This window comes from Trachemys scripta, chromosome 4 (genome assembly GCF_013100865.1).
Source record: "Trachemys scripta elegans isolate TJP31775 chromosome 4, CAS_Tse_1.0, whole genome shotgun sequence".
Taxonomy (NCBI): Eukaryota; Metazoa; Chordata; order Testudines; family Emydidae; genus Trachemys; species Trachemys scripta.
Genome location: NC_048301.1, coordinates 107,571,568 through 107,591,386, shown reverse-complemented (window position 1 = coordinate 107,591,386; position 19,819 = coordinate 107,571,568). Strand labels below are relative to the sequence as shown.

Here is a 19,819-nt window from a genome sequence, read left to right as displayed (position 1 = left end):
CAGAGCGGTCACAATGATGCACTATGGGATAGCTCCCGGAGGCCAATACCGTCGAATTGCGGCCACACTAACCCTAATTTGAAATGGCAAGGTCGATTTTGGCGCTACTCCCCTTGTCGGGAAGGAGTACAGAAATCGATTTTAAGAGCCCTTTATATCGAAGTAAATGGCTTCGTTTTGTGGACGGGTGCAAGGTTAATTCAATTTAACGCTGCTAAATTTGAACTAAACTCGTAGTGCAGACCAGGCCTAAGACAAGTCAAGAACAGGAGGAGATAACAACAAGGGGAGCAGTCAGAGATGGGAAGAATGAGGAAAAGACAATATAATGATGCAGTCACTGAGGCAACTAATACTTGTGTCTAGAGGGCTGTGATAGTGAAGATTTTCCTTACATTGTTCTATTTAATTTATAGTCTTAGGGGATTGTCATTATTATTTATTGGTATTGTCAGAACACCTAGGCCGAGTGTGCTCTAAAGGGTTTATTGGCTTGAGTTTGAGATGGGTACATTGCTCACGAGTGGCCGAGCCACAACTGAATTATTCAGGTTATCTCAAATGAATGATGATCAACCTATGCCTTCATGTATTATTTATATACCACGTATATTATTTTAGGAAGATTTTAGAGAGATTTCAAAATTGCATTGGGATTATTTCTTTTAGCCTTCCGCCTATAAACCCAGATGCCTTAGTTACTGTGAGTTCAGCTGTGTAGGGCTCAGAGGAACCTATGTAAATGTCTAAATATCACCCAGAGTAACTTTTCTATATATCAAAAATGTCACACTTGTAAAGGCTGATCTCTCTGGCCATTTCTAGGTAAGAAGAGGTGTCAGGTTCCTTAGGGAAGCTGGGAATCATCTTCTTCCATTGGGATAAAGCTCCTGTTTCTAGCTGTGTACTACAAGGTATTAGCCATTAAAATGATGACATTTTTAGGTATAGAAAAACCAGTCATTTGTGCAGGATTGAATCTTGGCAATTCTAGACCTCAGGAAGAGATAATTTTTGGGGGGTGAAATTCAGCTGTTGGAAGTTGCTCATGGCTTCAGAATGCTAAATCTAAGTGGAGTCTGATTAATGGGTAAAGGGCATGTGAAGTGATCAAAGGTTCATGGTAAATAAATGTATCATATGGCTTTGCAATATATTATGTGGTTCCTCCATTAGCCACATGGCTGTCACTTATGCATATGTGGTACACTTTCATTTTTATTTATTTTATGTCTTTATTTAGTGTGAAAGTTAGTATAGTCTATGAGTCTCTTTTTAAAGAGGTGGGTTTTGAGAGGGGATGCTGCAGTTCCTGGTGGCTAAATGTGGTCTAAATAGAGGGGGCCTAACTTTAGGCCTTTTTTTTTTTTTTTTAAATCTCAGCCTAGAAACTTTGATGGGGTTGCAACTTCTTTGTCCTGGGACCCTGAGATAATGTAACATTACATCTGTGTGTGATGACATTGAATCATGAGGTTTGATCCCTATGCTTGATGCATAGAATAAACATTATACTCTTAAATTGCCCAGCTGGTTGGGGTTGGAAAGATGAGGGCCCATGAAAATTTGAGATGGGAAGCAGATAATTTTCAGACCCTGTTTGCAGTGTGCCTGGGCACGTCCGTTACTGGCAGCTTTTTACTCTCTGGTAGGGTGACCAGATGTCCAGATTTTATAGGGACAGTCCCGATTTTTGGGTCTTTATCTTATATAGACTCCTATTACCCCCCACCCCCATCCCGATTTTTCACATTTGCTGTCGGATCACCCTACTCTCTGGGAACTTGGGATCCTGACACTGAAGATGGGAAATGGATGATGGTCAAGCACTTCTCTTATTTTTTCTCATCCCACCCTAAAGCCCAGGCTTTCCCTCTGTGCTGCAACTGAACCTGGAAGGCTGGTGAAAATGACAATGAAATGAACTTGTTAGATAATTACCTGTAAAGGTTCCCTGCACTGAGTACATAAACCCCACTTGCTGGGGAAATCCTTTTAAAGGAATATCTGCTAATGGACTAAAACTCCTGCATGTATTATTACAGGCTACTGGGATACTGAACGGTTCCCAGCTTGTTCCTACCAGATAAACCTGGTGAATCTCACCCCTTTGTCCCAAGCATTGCTCTTAAATGGTCCATCCAACTAAGCTGCAGCTAATATGATGGGCACTACTGAGTTACGTTAAGTGCTAGATGTAATCATCTCCACAGACCAATAGTAAGTCTCCGTCTCCTTGACACACCTACTCCCTTACGCTCAAGAGCACAGGGTAAAAAGGGACAAAGTGTGGGTGGAAGATAGGTGAGTCTAGAAAGACACATTAATCATAATCATACAAATAAGACAAATAGCTGTGTTCTCTCCTCTTTGGCCATGTCTCCTGCTAGTATCTGGGGGACCACACTGTGGTGTTTGTTGGCACCAAAGCCCACTGAAGGCAGTAGGAGGCTCTCCAGTGACATGAGTGGGTGCTGGATTAGGCCTAGATTTAGAATCTGGATCCCCTGTGTTCCCCATCCTGCTTGGTACTTTTGATGCTTGTACTCCGTGTTCCTTACCTCTGCTGTGCAGGGTCAAGCCTCTCTAGTGCTGACCCTGACATGTGTCAGGTATATCCTGCACTCACATTTGCACTGGAGGATAAAAAACTGCCCTTGCTATGTTGTGCCCAAGGCCGCGAGTTGCTCAACTCTGTTGTGCTCTGTGCAAGGACTTGCAGGATGAAGAACATTCTGGCCATTTTGAGAAGAGTGGGGCTAGTGTAAGAATAAGGCCTAGGACAACATCATTAGATAGCGAATCGCACAAAGAAAATATAAGGCAAGTCCCTGAAATGCAGGAGGCCCTTTGTCATGAGGGAGCCACACACAGGAAAGATGGAAGAAATGGGCGGGGGGGAGGTAGCAGAGTACATGAGAAATGCACTAAGGAAATAGGATTAAAACATCAATTCAATAAACATATGAAAAACAGTCTGTGCCCCACTCTCTCCCTCCCATCCCACCCTATGATGTTCCCTCCTTGTTAGAGCAGGGGTTCCCAATCTTTTTCTTTCTGACACCCCCCCCATGCTATAAAAATTCCATGGCCCACCCATGCTACAACAATTATTTTTCTGCATATAAAAGCCAGGGCTGGTATTAGGGGGTAGCAAGCTGGGCAATTGCCTGAGCCCCATGCCAGAGGGGTCCCTGGGAAGCTAAGCTACTCAGCCTTCAGCGCCAGGTGACAGGGCATTGGGCCCTGCGCTTCAGCCCCATGCGGTGGAGCTTTGGCTTTCTGCCTTGGGCCTCAGCAAGTCTAATACCAGCCCTCCTTGGCATCCCCCCTGAAACCTGCTTGCAGCCCCCCAAGGGGCCCCAGGACCCTGGTTGACACCCACTGTGTTAGAGCATCAATCCTCCTCAATGGATCACTAGACCAAGATAGGACAGCATGGCTCATTACCCAGATGCTACCTAATTACACTGACATGTTTTTTAAAAGCTATCTTATGAGGGATAGACCAGGCTCTTCTGTACCTCCTACCACTTCCCCTTGTGTTTGAGAACAGCTGCCCTCAGGCACCTACTGGTAATGGATTAATGAGGTCTGAAGGTGGACTTTGATCTCAAGGAGGTTTCCTCAAGGAGGTGCATAGATCTGGCTGCTATAGGCAGGATGGGAGCCATGCTGGCTTTTCTTTTCTCTCAGCTTCTGGGGCCGGCAGATTGGGGTTAGAGGCAGAGTTTTCCCAGGGTTCATCCAGAGCTGTGAAAAAGGCAGTTTTCACTATTGCAGCCATGAAGAGCTCTGTAATGTTGTTATATCTGTTTAATTAAAAAAGTGAAGCCACTGTCCTCTCCTCTTGTCCATGAGGAGCTTTGGCTGGGTGTTTTCACACATGTCTTCTGGAAGCTGCCACCTGTGTCTCTCCAGTGGCAGCAAAGCATAGTTCCCCAAGTGTTTTGTGAGGGAATGAAGAGCTGTTTTGAAATAAAAGCCCAGCTGGCAGGAAGTCACAAGCTCTCGAAATATCCCAAGAAACTTCAACCTTGTTTAGGTTGGCTTTTTTTTTTTTTCCTCCACCTGATGAAACAAAAGCATTTTAATAATGGTGGCACCAATGTTTCCATTGAGGTTTCTGCCCTGGTTTCTCAGGGGGACACTCTGAACATGTGCATGTGTGTAGTAAGTTGAAGAAGGCAGCATGTCAAAGGAACTCCTCAGTCACATTCTGTACTCCATGCAGCTGACGCAAGGGGTTTGCAAGAAGTACTGATATGCAAAATATTATAAGCAAGAGACCAAGATAAAAATCACTAGAGCCGATCTCAGTTCTGTGTGTCTTGATCCTGCATTGCTCGGAGGATGATCCCACCATCATCTCCACAGCACACCGTGTGAAACCTAGCATTAGTGAGCTAATATGTGTTCTCCCCTCACCGCCCCAGCCCGGCTCTGTTTGAGCCCTAAGAGAGTGAATCCAGGCTGTAATGATTTGATATATGCATCCCCATTGTGTTCTGAGCCAGGAAGTGTGAATCCTGGCACTGATGAGCAGCTCCCTCCATGCTCATGCTGAAAATTTGAACTCTGGCTGTACTCCTACTGTAATTACAGTTTATTCAATTTAGAAGCAGTTATTGCACAGGCTTCTTAGAACAGCCTTCCAGCCCTGGAATCTTTGTAGAACAGCTCATGGTCAAATTACTTCATTACAGAACAGGGTACCTCCATCCACATCTGTTTAGATTTGTAGATTAAACCACCACACCCCCCACTTCCAATTATAAACTGACACCATATAATTTGTATGTCACTTGATATAAGACTGTGTTTATTTTAAAGACAATAATTAGAGATAACAATTGCTATAGAAAAATAAACATCTGCTCAATGAGGGGACTGAGTAATTAAGAACAATTATGGTTTTCCATAAGCAAGATGCTCTGACACAAACTTATTGCAAATGCAGCTATGAAAGTAGGAAATGTACTGTGGAGAACCATCAAGTTACGGACCAGAAAAACGTGGTGAATGAAATAAGAGTTGTTAACAAGAAATGAAATAGATGTTTCTTTTCAGAATTGTATTTTAGATGCAATTTTGCTAGTAATAATACTTAGAATTTACACAGGGCTTTAGGTTTTTTTTCAAAGTTCTTTATAAGGATTAATCAATTAATCCCCCTAGAATCCTTGCAAGGTAGGTAAGTAAGTATTATCCTTATTTTACAGCTGTGGAAATTGAGTCGCTGTGGGCCAAATTCTAATCCCTGTTACATCAGTGTAAATCCTAAGTGACTCCACTGAAGTCAGTGTTGCCATCTGGTGTAACTGAGTTGATTTAACCCCAAAGAAGCCATAGTGGCTGAAGATATTTGTTGTAAGGGGTAGAAATCTCACATTTTATAAACATTTTCCCCAGCTTCTTCTAACTGTGTGTGAATAGTTTTGTTTGCTGCTTTTAGGTCTTCATTTTCAGAAGTGGTCTGTTTTGGGGCATGTAGATCTGTGTAAATATTTGTGTGTGTACTTTTCAGTCAGGAACACCTGATAGGATTTACAAAAGCAAATCCCAATTTATATGGGTATGTAAATTCTAGCATTTATATGCACAGGTCTTAGTGCTTGAAAAGTGCATACACAGGTGATTACACACGCAGACTTTCAGAGCCATATTGAGGCCCCTGTGAAAATAGGACTAATTGGGGTATGCCTAATGTAGTTTTTGCTCTAGTTTTAACTCAGACTAATTCATTGCCAGTGCTAGGCTGAGCCCTGAGGTAAACCACAAACATTTGTGTCCTGGAGTATCTACATTAGCATTTGCAATTAGTTTACTAAAATTAAAACAAGAGCACTATCTTTAGTCTGGACAGACTCCTAAGTGATAATTCAACTGAGCAGTATACTATTGTCTGGAATGTAGCCAGGGCCCCTTAGTACATTCATCTGATCTGATTCTTGATTCTCTTGCCTCATTCTCATCCCACATGCCCAGGATGTACAAGCTAGGTATAAGGTACAAGACAGATCCTCTCTGGCGGCTGCCTTTGCTGACTATGCAGGGCAGTGAGCAGACCCACTGTGCTGGCAATACCTAGTGTCAGCATTTCCTGATTTTCATTATGTACAGCAATTTGAATGATGATTGTTTTTAACCCTTGAGTCCCTTTTCCCTCCCCCTGCATTTCCAGTCTTTGGGTTTCTCCAAAGCAGAGAGTGGTAACTACGCAAGATTTTGTGTGAGCTTTGAGATACTGATAGATGTCCCATATGGATTTGAGCAAGACCACCAGTGCTTCTCAATATGGAATAGAGCGGATCCTCTCAACATTCAAATAAACCTTCCTAAAGTAGTTGCCAGAGTATTTAATAATGACCAGAACTTTTTATTTCTATTGCCTCTTTCTGGACACACTGCACAAATCTGAAGGTCCTTACTGATATGTTACTCAGACAAAACTCCCATTGAAGTCAGGCAGAATTTTGCCTGAGTAAGAACTGAGTATTGACATGCTGGATTTGGTCCGTTATGTCTAAGTTTTGCCATTGCTTTTGGTGAGGTTGGGATTTGACTCTGTTTCCAGCAGCTATGAAGTGCTCAACCCTGTGGCCATATGTAGCTTTTGGGCTTTGGCGTTTCATTTAGCGTTTCCAGGAACTTCAAAGTTGTTTATGTATTGCTTCTCTGAATATACTGTAGAGCATTTGTGCCAATTCATATGCCAGAAATTATCTAGCACAAAAAAAGCATTTTTATCCACTTAGTCGCCACTAGAGAGATGGATACTGGCAGTTAATAATAAACTTGTTAATTATAACAATGCTAGCACTTAAAGTGTCCCGTTCTTCTCCACTAACTTGGTACTGGATATAATGGCCCTGATCTAAGTAAACCAAACTGTCCAAAAGCTCTGAAAAAATTAAGTGATATTAAAAACAAATATGCACATATGGAGTCTTTGCTGATATAAATGGGCGCATCTTTATTGACTTCAGTGAAGCTATGCTCATTTACATTAGCTGATTATCTTGACCAAAGATTTAAAAGGTACAATAATGCCCTGTATATGCTGAGGCACTTCCCAACAATTAGAAAAAACATTAAAAACAAATTGGGCAGACAGGTCACCGAGCTGGCTTCTGAAACAGCTCCCAGAATTGGCTCCCAAATGGGGATTGCTCTGCAGTACCCCATGCTCACAGCAGTTTAGATTTGAAGAAATGGACAGTGTTCATTTTATAGGTGATCTTTTTTTAATCAAATTATTTAAAATCTTTTCAACAACTCTAGACCCAGTAGTCTTCCCATTACAGGCAATTATCAGTATTTACAAATACAGCATTGATTCATTTTCTGTTCCCAGAGATCTGAACACATCCCCCCTAATTAGTGGGGAGTAATTTAACTAAATTGCTATTTATGTTTATAATGCACTCATTTACATAGTAGTTTTTCAAAAAATCAGAACCATGAAACACACATGAAGCTTCCTATAACACTGGAAGAATGGGAGAACTCATGTGCGTCAACACAGAATGTACCATAAATACAGTGTTTAAAGGACAATGTTACTACTTGATTCATGATCTTTACTTGACCCCTTCCCAAAAGATAATTTGCCTCCTGTTGGCATCCTCAATAGAAGCCAAGGTTTGGATAGGACTGAAAAAATAACTGCCCTATTACTCCTGGAGTGTCTCTCACAGTAAACAGAAGTGGGGCTAATGACCACAGAAAGAGCCTGTGCTTTTCTCTGGTTCACTAGCTCCTAGGTTAACACTTTACACAGGGGACCTTATTTTCCACTGCCTTGCACCTTGTGTTGTTTACACCTGCACAAAAATCACCATTCTGAACTGGTGAGGGTTTATACTCACTTTGTACTGATATAAATGACTATGCAAGGTGCAATGAAGTGGGCAATCAGGCCTAAGTTGTCCTTAAATCCTGCTCTGGACTGAACAGTAAAGAGGCAGCCAACTACACTAAATCCCATATAGATGGGTTTGTGTACATTGAAAAAGAGAGTGTGTTCTTAATTTGGGTTAAATAAATTCATGGAGATGTCCTATCTCCTAGAACTGGAAGGGACCTTGAAATGTTATTGAGTCTAGCCCCCTGCCTTCACTAGCAGGACCAAGTACTGATTTTGCCCCAGATCCCTAAGTGGCCCCATCAAGAATTGAACTCACAACCCTGGGTTTAGCAAGCCAAAGCTCAAACCACTGAGCTATCCCTCCCGCCCTGGGTTAGCTAACTCAGGTTAAAATAGCAGGGAAGACAGAGCATCTCAACTTTTAACTCCAGTTAGTAGCTCAAGTTCACCCCTAGGTTTAAGATTTAACCAGAGGTTTGTCAGTAGGACACTGTAGCATTAGGATGTGAAGGGCAAAGATATTTCCCCTCACTCTTCTTGTTCTCCTGTCAGCCTTTCTCTTGTATCATCGGTCGGGGTTTCCTTCTTTCTGTTCGGTGGAAAACAGCCAGATGCTCTTGTGAATTTTCAGTTTCTGGCTTTTAATTATAAATGAAAAGATGATGATAGCTCCCCTCACTCCCTTCCTTCTGCCCCCAACCTGAAAGTAGAGGGCTTCATTCCTGGTGAAGCTGAGGCCAAAGGAAGCCTGACAAATTACCAAATGTCTGCATATCATATCCTCTTCTGTAGCAGCCCATTTTGTAGACCCTGGATGTTGATACACCAGAGCTCCTGGGTACCCAGGGATAGAAAGTGGAAGTCCCTTTGGCAATGAGAAAGGAGGGAGCAAAGTATGGGGGTGGGATGTTCAGATGAATTGTTATGTAAACCTTTTATTTGCACTTCCTTGATTTCCACAGTGATCTCTGTCTCTGCAGGGGCTCTGTAATAAAACACTGATTACTACTACACGGGGGGTTCTGCTACTGGCATAGCTGCACTGGCTCAAACTCTAAAGATAGATTGGCAAAGGCATAATTTGCACAGGTGCACCTTGCCCATGTTTAAATCCTGGATAAGCTGTGCCAGTGCAAATTACAGCATCCTGTCTACCTTAGAGATTGCACTGTTGCAGCTACACCAGTGGCTGGCCAGAATGTATGGACTACATTGCACCTCCAAAGTGTTGTAGAAACAAACTTTTAATTAATGAACTCCTTTAACTCAAAGTCCTAAGCACTAGCTAATTTTACTGTTGAATAAGAACTGAACAGGAATCAACCCAGGGCTTTTATAACAACGCCTCGGCCATGGCCTATTAGGAAGGATAGAACCCTGGATCCTCCACTCCAAATCACGAGTCTATCACTTCAGCTTCGGGAGTAACTCCTTTAGTTAATTTGCATTATTAGGTTCTCATCCCCTAGACTACCCACTAGAGGGAAACATAACACACCTAGCACATTACGCACACTGTGTGGCAGAAGAAGCTCATCCTAAACATCTGAAGTGCACAGATGTTCAAATCCCCGTACAAGCCACCTCTGTTTAACAACTCCCCACTATGGGTTATCAGGAAGGATAGCAGCCAGGACTTTTCAGCTCCAAAGCAGGAGCTTTTACTGCTTGAACTAAAAGAGCAACTCGCTTAACTACGAGCAGTAGTAGGCTCTTATCCTTTACGTGGACTAGCCACTAGCAGGCCACACACACACACACACACTCTGTCTCTTGCTCGTAGCCATCGTGTGACATTGGCAAGCAAAAATCAGAAGGAAAGGTTAAATTTTTCTTTTTCAAATATACACAGTTAAGTGAATTTGGGGCTGGAAAAAGGTGCTGTATTGAGAGCCCTTGAGAATGTCATCCTCTCTCTACCTGCAGGTCAGGCACAAGACAAGCAGCACTAGGGCAACCTTCCTTATTTGTATTTTTTAAATTTGGCTTGGAGGGAGAGAGAAATTCCAGTGATCTCAAATATGTAAGGCCTAATTCTGTTCTCTGTTACGCCAATGTAAATCTTGAGAAATTCCTTTAAGTCAGTCAAGTTAACCCAATGCGAAACCAGTGTGGAAGTACAATCCGGCTCATTGTCTGGTTTTTACAAGGCATGTAGTGTTTCTCAGTGTTTAACATTTATTAATGGGGTAGATGCAATGGTTAAGCCTGAGCTTTAGACTTTGTCTGACAAGTTCGTGGCCGGGGAGAGGCACTGGACAATGTGACACTGATTAGCCCTGAGTCCAGATACCATTTCTCTCATTGCCAGGGAAACCTGCCTATCCAATAAGATGTCCTCTCATGTTTACGATCAAGGGCCCTGTTTTGTCTTGTCAAGATGTATGGCGGAGGACAGGGGAAATTTAATTTATAGATTGGGAAGGTGCAAGGTAATATAGACCGGAAAGGAACATTCTTCTTTGAGTGCCGGTCTCTATGTGTATTCCGCATGAGTACTCCTGTGTGCCATGTGCCCAAGTCTGGAGATTATTAGTAAGCAGTGTCTGTTGTCCACATATGCGCAGTTGCCCTCCTTGGGCTCCAGACCAAGGGCATAAGAGGCAATGTGGGCTGATGCCTCTCAGTTCCTTCTTATTGCTGCTGGCCTGAGTCAAAATCCTCTGTGTTCACAGATGTCTCCAGCTTCCTTCTTATCAGCCTGTAAGTATATATTATAAATAGCTTTAATATTTAGCATGGCTAAAGTTGTGATATAGTAGTTTATAGTTAGTTTAGCTTAGTTTCTCCCCTTTCAGGGAGTCCCCCTCCACAGACTGGGACTGTGCCCAGAGTCCCGGGGCTCAAGAATTGCATCTCTTGTCCTTGCTCCTTCTTTGTGAGTGACAAGCACCAATGCTGCCTCTCCTTTCTGTGTGAACACATATTTCAGCAAAGTGCAGCATTTGCCACTCATTTCCCCTGCGAACACACACAGCTTGTGAGCCTAAGTTTGAGGAAACACTTTATGGAGAAGGCCATGAGACCTGACTCTGATTTGGGCCAGAAAGACCCCCTGGTACATCAGCCTCCAGGCATGAGGTTAGGAGTGGAGCCTAGAACTGTCATCAGGACAGATTCCCCCCTCCAGCTGTGCTTCTAAAAGAAGAGACTCCCTCCCCTAATTCATCCTAGTCAGGTGAGCCTTCGCGAGCAAATTCTAAGGGCTCAGTATCACTTGAGAACCCCAGGAAAGAGGGTAAAGTATGAAATAAAAAGGATCATTCAGTATCCTCATTGGTTCCAACTCCTAAACATAAAGACCAGCATCCACTGGGTCCATCTAAGAGTGATAGACCTGTCTCTTCAGCCACATCAGCCCCCGCTTCAAGCAGCCAATTTCAGGTGAGGGATAGCTCAGTGATTTGAGCATTGACCTGTTAAACCCAGGGTTGTGAGTTCAGTCCTTGAAGAGGCCACTTAGGGATCCGGGGCAAAAATCAGTAGTTGGTCCTGATAGTGAAGGTAGGGGGCTGGACTCAATGACCTTTCAAGGTCTCTTCCAGTTCTAGGAGATAGGTATATCTCTGTATATTATTATTATTATATTTTTTAGCAGGCACTCCTCTGCAGACCATGAGTGGGAAATACATAACTCTGTCCTGTGCGAGATATTCACTCCTTGGGGAATACCTCAATGGGATCTCCTTGCATCCTAAATGAACAGGAAACATCTCCTGTGCTGCTCCAGAGCAGCTGTGGGCCGCAATTCCTAGGGTGACGCTCTCCTCTCATCATGGACAGACCGACTTAGATATGCCTTTCCTCCCATCCCTCTGCTATCACAGGATGTGAGAAATTTCCATTTCAACAAGGCCAGAGTCATTCTCATAGCACTGGATTGGTCCAGACAGTTCTGGACTGGTTTGAGAATGTCAGCCCATCCTCCTGTCAGGATCCACCCCTTCCTGGATCTTCTTGTTCAGGAGAATGGCAAAATCAGACACCCCAATCCAGACCCACATGATCTTACAGCCTGGTTTTGAACAGGCATCAGAACTAAAACAACTGTGAAGGAAAGATTCCACTCGGAACTGCTACTTAGCTGAATGGAGACACTTCTCCGCCTGGGCAAGGCACAATCTGTCTTCCTCAGAACCTGCAGATATCCCAGCTGTTTTAAATTATCTTCTGCCATTGAAGAATTCAGGTCTTTCCATTAGCTCACTGTGGGTCCATCTTACAGTAGTCAGGGTCAGTACACAGGCATTCCATTTTCACTCATCCAACAATGGTTAGATTCCTGAAAGGCCTAGTCAGGTCCTTCCTGCCAGTGGTCAATCCGACCTCCGTCTCGTCCTGTTAATAGGTACCAGACTACCATTTGAACTTTTGGCCACATCCTCTCTGTCCCACCGTTCCATGAAGGTCGCATTTTCAGTTGCTATTACTTTGGCCAGAATAGTGAGCAAGATGCTGACCCACCATACACCATTTTTCACAAGGAGAAAGACTCTCTTTGCCATCATCCTTAGTTACTCCCTAAAGTAATTTCTGAATTGCATGTCAACCAACCTATCCATTTACTGGTTTTCTTCCCGAAATCCCATGCATCTGTTGATGAGAAAGGAATTTATTCTCTGGATGTCAGACGAGCCCTGGCATTCTACCTGTAAAGGGCCAAACCAATCAGAAAATCACCCAGATTATTTGTCACTATAGCAGAAAGGTCACGAGGACAAGTGACATCTTCTTAGAGAATCTCTGAATGGATTTCTGCTTGCATCACTGCGTGCTATCAATTAGCACATATCCCTCCCCCAAAAGGAGAGCACAAGCTACCTCCACAGCATCGCTCCAGGAGGTACCGATACTGGACATGTGCAGAGCAGCTACCTGGAGCTCCATTCACACATTCACAAAATATTATGTGCTAGTTCAGGCCTCCTCTGCAGATGTGGCTGTAGGGACTGCAGTTCTTCAAGCATCTTTACTGACTGCATCCTTGCATCTACCCACCCAGCCCCAGTCTGTATACTGCTTGTCAGGCATCCACATGTGGAATACACACAGGGACCAGCCCTCAAAGAAGAAATGGAGGTTACTTACCTGTAACTGGAAGTTCTTGAGATGCATGGTTCCTATTTATATTCCACTAACTGCCCCTCCTTCCCCTCTGCTTTGGATCTTATCTGATTCATGGTAAGAAGAGGAAATGGAGAGGTGTCAGCTTGCACTATCTCTTATGCCCTCTGTCTGGAGCACAAAGAGAGCAACTGTGCACATGTGGGCCAATGGACACTGGGTACTAAGAATCTCCAGACTCGGACGTGTGGCACACGTTTACCCACGTGTGGGATACAGATAGGGAACTCACAACTTCCAGTTACAGATAAGTAATCTCCACCTCATCTTTAATTGTGAACAACACATTTAAATTCAGATCCTGCAATCTAAGGTACCAGCAATTCAACATTGTACCTTAGGGGAGCACACTGCTGCTTCAGGTTAGCCTTTTGTCCTCTCACAGGCAGTGTTCTGCATGGTGCAACAATGCAGTGTTGTGCCATTGCAACAGTGGGACTGCTGGAAATCCAGCTACAAAGAATACAACTGGAAGTTAAGCCAGAGTATTTTAGTATGGGGGCGGAGGGGAGAGTTAAGGATGATACAAACATGATGCACTTTTTTTTTGCAAAAGATTCAGAGCTCATTGGAGGCCAGGAGAAAGCAATGGACACAGAGTAAATCTGTGCATAGCCACAAGCAAGTAGTGCCAAGAAGTCGCTGTCCAGTCAAAGGAGTGGAGCCAAAGAGGAGCAGCAGCGGTAGCATTGCAGCTGCTGGGAGAGGTGAATGTGGTGCCAGCAATGCTATTAGTTTATTGAGTAGACTGAATTTAGATGTGGGATTGTGGTCTGGTCCTAGCACAGCTGGGTGCTGGGAGTTGCCCAAGGCAGTGGGCAGGCTGTTGCTGGACCTAATTTCAAATGGGTTTGTCATTGCTGAGCTCTTAGTTTCTATGACTCGTTTATGTTATGGCTGAAAAGTAAAACTGCTTTGTGCCGTGTCAGCACTTGACCAGCTGAGTCTGAACACGGAATGTGTGGTGTGTGACGAGAAAGTTCCAACAAACGTGAGCAGAGTGCAGAAGAGGGAGGGAGCTAGAAAGGTGGGTGGGGTTCATTTCTTGGGCATAACCAAGGGTATTTCCCCCAGAACCTCTGTTTCACAGTTCCAAAATTATGATTTACAGTAAGATTAAGAAGTAGGCATACCTCTGAGGACAAACCATTGGATTTAGTGGTAGAACCCCCGTTCACTCCACTGGGGCCAGATCTTTCTGAGACAAGGGCTAACATGGGTCCATCTGGATGTGTGGTTTGCCATGAATAGTCTGTGAAAAGGCCTCCCCATGTTCATTGTCTCTCAAGGATCCAAATCCACTATATTCAGCTTATAAGTAAAAAGATGGATTTTTCCTCCTAACTCTAAACCCCAGTCTGGGTTCTGAGAATTAAGCAGGATTCTTTCCATTTTGTGCATTATCAGCAATAATAAAGGCTTTATAGGCCACACTGGCCCTTGGTGACCCCCTGTGCAGTGCCATGGGTTGCACAGGTCTCACTGATTCAAACTTAGTAGACAATTCTGTTGATGATGCACAAGAAGTAATAGAATCCAGCATAGTCTCCTGCAGCTGTGTTGACTCTGCAGCGCTGATGGGAGTAAAAAGCAGTAAAACTTATTTTAGTCACTAACGCAAGCAGATCTGATTGAATACACACAGGAAGTAGATCTGTTGAGTAAGAAGGTATCATTTTTATGCTGCTACCTTTCAGAGCAGAACCGTACTTTATGGAAGGGAAGTTGAGAGGTAAAGGGACAAATGCTAGTTTGACACTAGTGTAAATTGAGCGAGCTCATTGGAGTTACTCCAGATTTGCACTGTTGTAAATAAAAGAAGAATTTGACCTATAATCTGTAATAGCTATTGATACCCCTAGTGCCAGTTACTGGTTGGTTTTATTTTAGTTTTTTTAGGTTTGTCTCTGTCCCAAATGTTGTGGTATCCTCTAGATAAATGGTCTGTTGCATGTATGACCATATAACTGCCCTGAAAATTATTTTGGGTCAGGAAACCATCATTGGGTTGAATCATTGCATCAGAACATGTTGATGCTTTTGCACGCTATGATAACATTACATCACAATGTCCATTTTGTCCAGCAGGAGAGACTGAAATAGAAAGATGACAGCCCCATTAATTGTGGCAGCACTGGGAGAACCTGGAAGTCCTCTTAGGCCAAGTCTGCACTATGGAATTTTGCCAGCACAGCTACGTTAATCAGTGGAGTGAAGAGGTATGATCCCCGACCGATATAGCTGTGCTGGCAAAAGCCCCCTCTGTAGATATAGTTATATGGGAAGAACTGCTCTTGAGCCAGTATAGATCATTTCTCTTAGTGGGGGCTGGAATAAGCAATTCTGGCAAAAGCTCAGTTTTACTGGTATAAGCTACATCTGCATTAGAAGTGCTTTGCCAGTATAGTATACCAATATAGCTATACTCTCAAAGCGTTCCTAGTGTAGACGTGGGTTAACTCCTAGTGCTGCCGGATCTTCTACAGTTTATTCATTATTCACAGGCTTTTTTTCCCTGGGAGTAAGAAGGACTAATGGAAAAACATTTGCATATAAATAGCCAAACTGCCATGTAAGATGCTAACAGCAAAGAGCTTAACGGGGGGATGTCTCTAACCATCTTTCTCTCTCTATCTCTCTGTTTTTCCTGCAGGGCTTGTGAAGTTGGGGGTTCACTGTGTAACATGTCAAAAGGTCGCGATAAAAATTGTCAACAGGGAGAAGCTCAGCGAGTCGGTGCTAATGAAGGTAATTTTCTAATGGGAGATTTGAGGGGGGGAAAGTATAGTTCTTGGCTCTGTGGCTTCTGTTCCATGCAAAATTAATATCCTTAATTATGTTTAACAAACATCCCTGTCAGTTCTAGGACTGTGCAGTGCATAATAATAATAATAATTCAGGGGTGGGGGCGGCTGGAGTTAAAAAGAAGGAGTATGCATGTGCTTTAATTAAGAGCAAAATTAACGGCCAGCCTCAGTGCTGTTACTGCTGTGCGATGGCAGACGCATGTGTTGGGGTTCTAAGTTCCACCAGATGGTGTGTGATGCCTGTTACTCTCAGAGATGGGTGAGGACATCTATTCTGTTCTGTGAGTGTTCTTACTGCTGTTCTGTGGTATGGTTTCATTCTGCTCTCTGATCTAATGCACCAGATCCTCGTCTGGTGTAAATTGGTATAGTTCCACTCAGGGCCAGCTCTGGCTTTTTGGCCGCCCCAAGCAAAAAAAAAAACCTGCAGCGTGGCTGGAGCGCGGGTACAGGGGGACAGGCTGGGGGGTAGAGGGGGGCAGAGGGGGAGGGAGCGGGCGGGAGAGAGAGAGAAGGGGGCGGCCAGGGCTACATCAGGGGCGCTGCCACGCGGTCCCTCCCGCTGCGCCGCCTCCTGCTGCCTGCTGCGAGGGCTCCGCTCCAGTCGGTGGGGAGGGAAGGAAGAGGACTGCCCTGCAGGGCGCTCTGGTTCTCCGCACCACCTCCCCCTACAGGGCGGCCGGAACGGAACACACCAAAAAAAAAAAATGTGGCCGTGCCGCCCTAGGATTGGGCAGAATGCCGCCTCGAACAATCTGCCGCCCCAAGCACCAGCTTGCTCAGCTGGTGCCTGGAGCCGGCCCTAGTTCCACTGATGTCAATGGAACCATGACATTTTAAACCGTCTAAGGATCTAGCCCAATGCTAATTCCCAGGAGAACTTATTTAACGAATTGCACCCAGGCTAATAATAGCCAGCTCCTTAAACTAACACCATTAAGCAATCTTGGGATACCAAAAAGAAAAGAAACCTGCTGTTTTGTTTATCTGATTTGATGAACAGCAGGGCCAAATCCAACCCTGACATGAGTGAATGCAACTCCTTTGGAGTCAACAGAATTGCACTGGGTTTAAGCCAGCTGTGAATTTGACCAATGTATGTGCAATTTGTGGTCCATTGTTGACCACATATGACACATTCCACATTAGCGGAAGACACATACATCTTTTCACTGTTGTCACTGTGGGAGTTTTGTTGTGTGTGTGCTTGTGTATAGTAGCTATTTTCCAGTACTAGTAGTTTACAACAACCTCACTGGGAATGGAAGGAAAACTGGGGATTGAAGGAAGACACTGCTAATTTTAGGTCCAAACTAGTTTTAATGAAAAAAGGGGGTCAATATATCTTCACATGAATGGAAATATCTTCAGCCTTTGTGTTTTGGAATTTCAGTGATATATTTCCCTCAACCACCTGCAGCATTGGGAACTCAACTGGCCATGTGCTAGTCCACAAAATCCAGGAACTGAAATAGACTGGCAACAAAACTAGAAATTAAAAGGCAACTGCCCAGTCTAGTTTCATTGTCTAAGGAGTAAAATGAAAAAGTGAACAAACTGCATACCTGGCAGACATTAAACTAGACTTTTAATACTTTGATTAATTAGTAACATTGGTAAGGAATGTATTTAACATGAGTTTTATGTTAACTGTGAGATCCTTTTAATGTGCAGTGTCTTGTATCAAAGATGTTATTTATCTCATTGATATTTCATGGAGGGGGGCAAAGCAGAACTTCTAGCATTGCAAAGTGATCCCTTTGCTTTGAGCTGATTCACTGTTGTGTTACTCCAGTTATAGTGTAAAACTGGAGTAATGCATTGGTGGCCCTTGTTTCCAGGGATGAGTGCTGAAAATTGCCACATTCCCTGTGTGATTCTGCAAAATTCTTCTCTGCAGGACACCATGTATTGTGATTTCCTGCTGAATCTTTCACATCACTGCCCACAGAGCTTTCTCTTACTAGGGCTCTCCACTGCATACTCAATAGGCTGCGATTGCATATGGAAGTGGAGTGGGTATCTCATCTATTACATAAATGTAGTGACCAAATGTCTTTTCAGGATTGCTGTCTGACAGTCAGAGGCGAGCCTTTGGCTCTCTTAAGTTAAGTTGGAGAGGACTATTAGCTATTTTAATCCTCAATTCTTCCCCTGAAGAACTGAGGAGAGAAGAATTCAGTTACTCCCAATTCATACTACAGCATCATAGTGCAGCTGCTGCCAGCCAGCCAGCTGAGAGCCTACAGGGCAGAGTCAGCAGCCACATGGAAGAAGCCGAGGGCAGGGCCAGATAGTGTGTGGCTATGTGCTGGCAGTCCCACCCTGCAAATGCTCCCTCTGGCTTCTCAGTCCCAATGGCAGACCATAGCTCTCTCTGCCAATGGGCCAGTCACCTCAGTCAATGGATCCAAATGTTGCACTCTCCACAGACACTCTCCCCAACCAGGGCCCAGATCCATGGAACCTGCTTTATAATCTGCCTCTGGAATGGATTTGACAAACCTTTCCACCTGCAGTATTGAGGATGCGAAACTGTGGCCATTTACCCTAGAGCATAAGGAAGAAGTCTGCCCTTCAGCATCTAAAATAAACACTGGTGGCCCACACAGCAAGCTGCTGTCTCCTGCAGAGGACTGCCATTGTTGTTCTGTCTGTATCTGCTTCTTAGAGCCTTTTTCTCTCCAGTATTTTTTTCAGCTAGCGCTTTTGTGTGTGTGTGTGTGTTTTGTATGTTCAGGGAACTATCCCTTCTCTCCACAGCTGCTCCTCATCTGAGCTTAGCAGAATTGAGAGGCATTTGGTAAAGTGCTTTCTAATCATAGCGTAATACTATCAATATTTCTGGAGAGAATAATTCGGAATTGAAGCAGCTGGTCTCAATTAACAGAACTGCCGCTGTGGAGATGACACACGAGCAGGCGTGGTGCAGCATGAAGCTGCAGTAAATGTATAATGTGAGCATGCATTGCCCCATCAAAGGGACTGGATTGCAGGTAGACTGCTAAGCAGATGTGTATGGGTTGTCTGTAGAGTAGGCACTTGGTGTTCTTATACTTTCATGTTGTGGATAAATCCGAGAGCCGTGCTTCTTGCACAGGTCCACCTCTGTCACGTTTGGAACTTTGCATCTAGGTTGAAGCAACAACAATATATAATGTCTTAGACCGTACAAAAGACAGAGGGCCTGATTTTGACTTCACGTCACTTTTGCACCGGTGTACCTGATTTGAGCTGGATCATCCATCTACATGTTTGGTAGCATCCATTGATTTGTGGATACAGCGGGCCAGATTCTTCTCTCACGTCTCTTCTCTCACTGACATTTACATTTACAAATTAGAAGTAACTCTGTTGAAGTCAATGGTGTTATGGCAGTTTATTGCAGATGGGGACCTGGCTCATTAACTTCAATGGAGTTACTTCTTATTTGGCAGCAAGAGGAGAACTTGGCCCAGAGAGTCCAATGTGCATAAATCAGTAGCCACTACTGAACATACAAATTTGCAACCTGTGGTTTTGATTTTCCATGCCAACGAAGGAATTGAGCCACACAACCCCCATTGAAATTAACATGAGCTGTGTGGCTAAACTGCCTAGTCAGTTTTGAACATCTCATCCTGTATGTTGCATGTTAAATTATATCCTCTAGAGCGGAGTTACTCTATGAGCTGCTAATTCACCATCCTCCAAACACTGTGGGGAGATGGAGTTTGTGGCATCCTGTCGCTTTAAATCTACAAAAGACCTTGTGAACTCCATAGCTAGCATTCTGGATTCTACAGCACTCTGTGGGGTGCTGCAGATTGGAAGTTCTGCATCATTTACATTTAAAAAAGGAGGTTTTTTTATTAATTAAAAATGAAAATGGTAATACAGGATAGTAGCCCTTGTGTTGTTAAATTCCATTTCATTTATGCTACCCTCGTATTTTCAGATTTTGAATTTGTGGCAAACTTTTCTGCTGTCAGTGCCTTACTGCATCATGTCAGTTGTCAGAGGTGATGCTGGAGCTTTT

General features: G+C 43.8%; 1 protein-coding gene across 6 annotated transcripts in view; it reads left to right on the top strand.

Annotated features, from left to right (window-relative positions):
• BRSK2 (BR serine/threonine kinase 2) overlaps window positions 1–19,819 on the top strand; it is a 457,676-nt gene that overhangs the window by 219,903 nt on the left and 217,954 nt on the right. For all 6 annotated transcript variants that reach the window (XM_034770318.1, XM_034770317.1, XM_034770316.1 and 3 more), the window contains exon 2: window positions 15,648–15,742. In XM_034770318.1, the coding sequence (XP_034626209.1) occupies window positions 15,648–15,742 (95 nt within the window). The remainder of the gene's footprint in view (window positions 1–15,647; window positions 15,743–19,819) is intronic.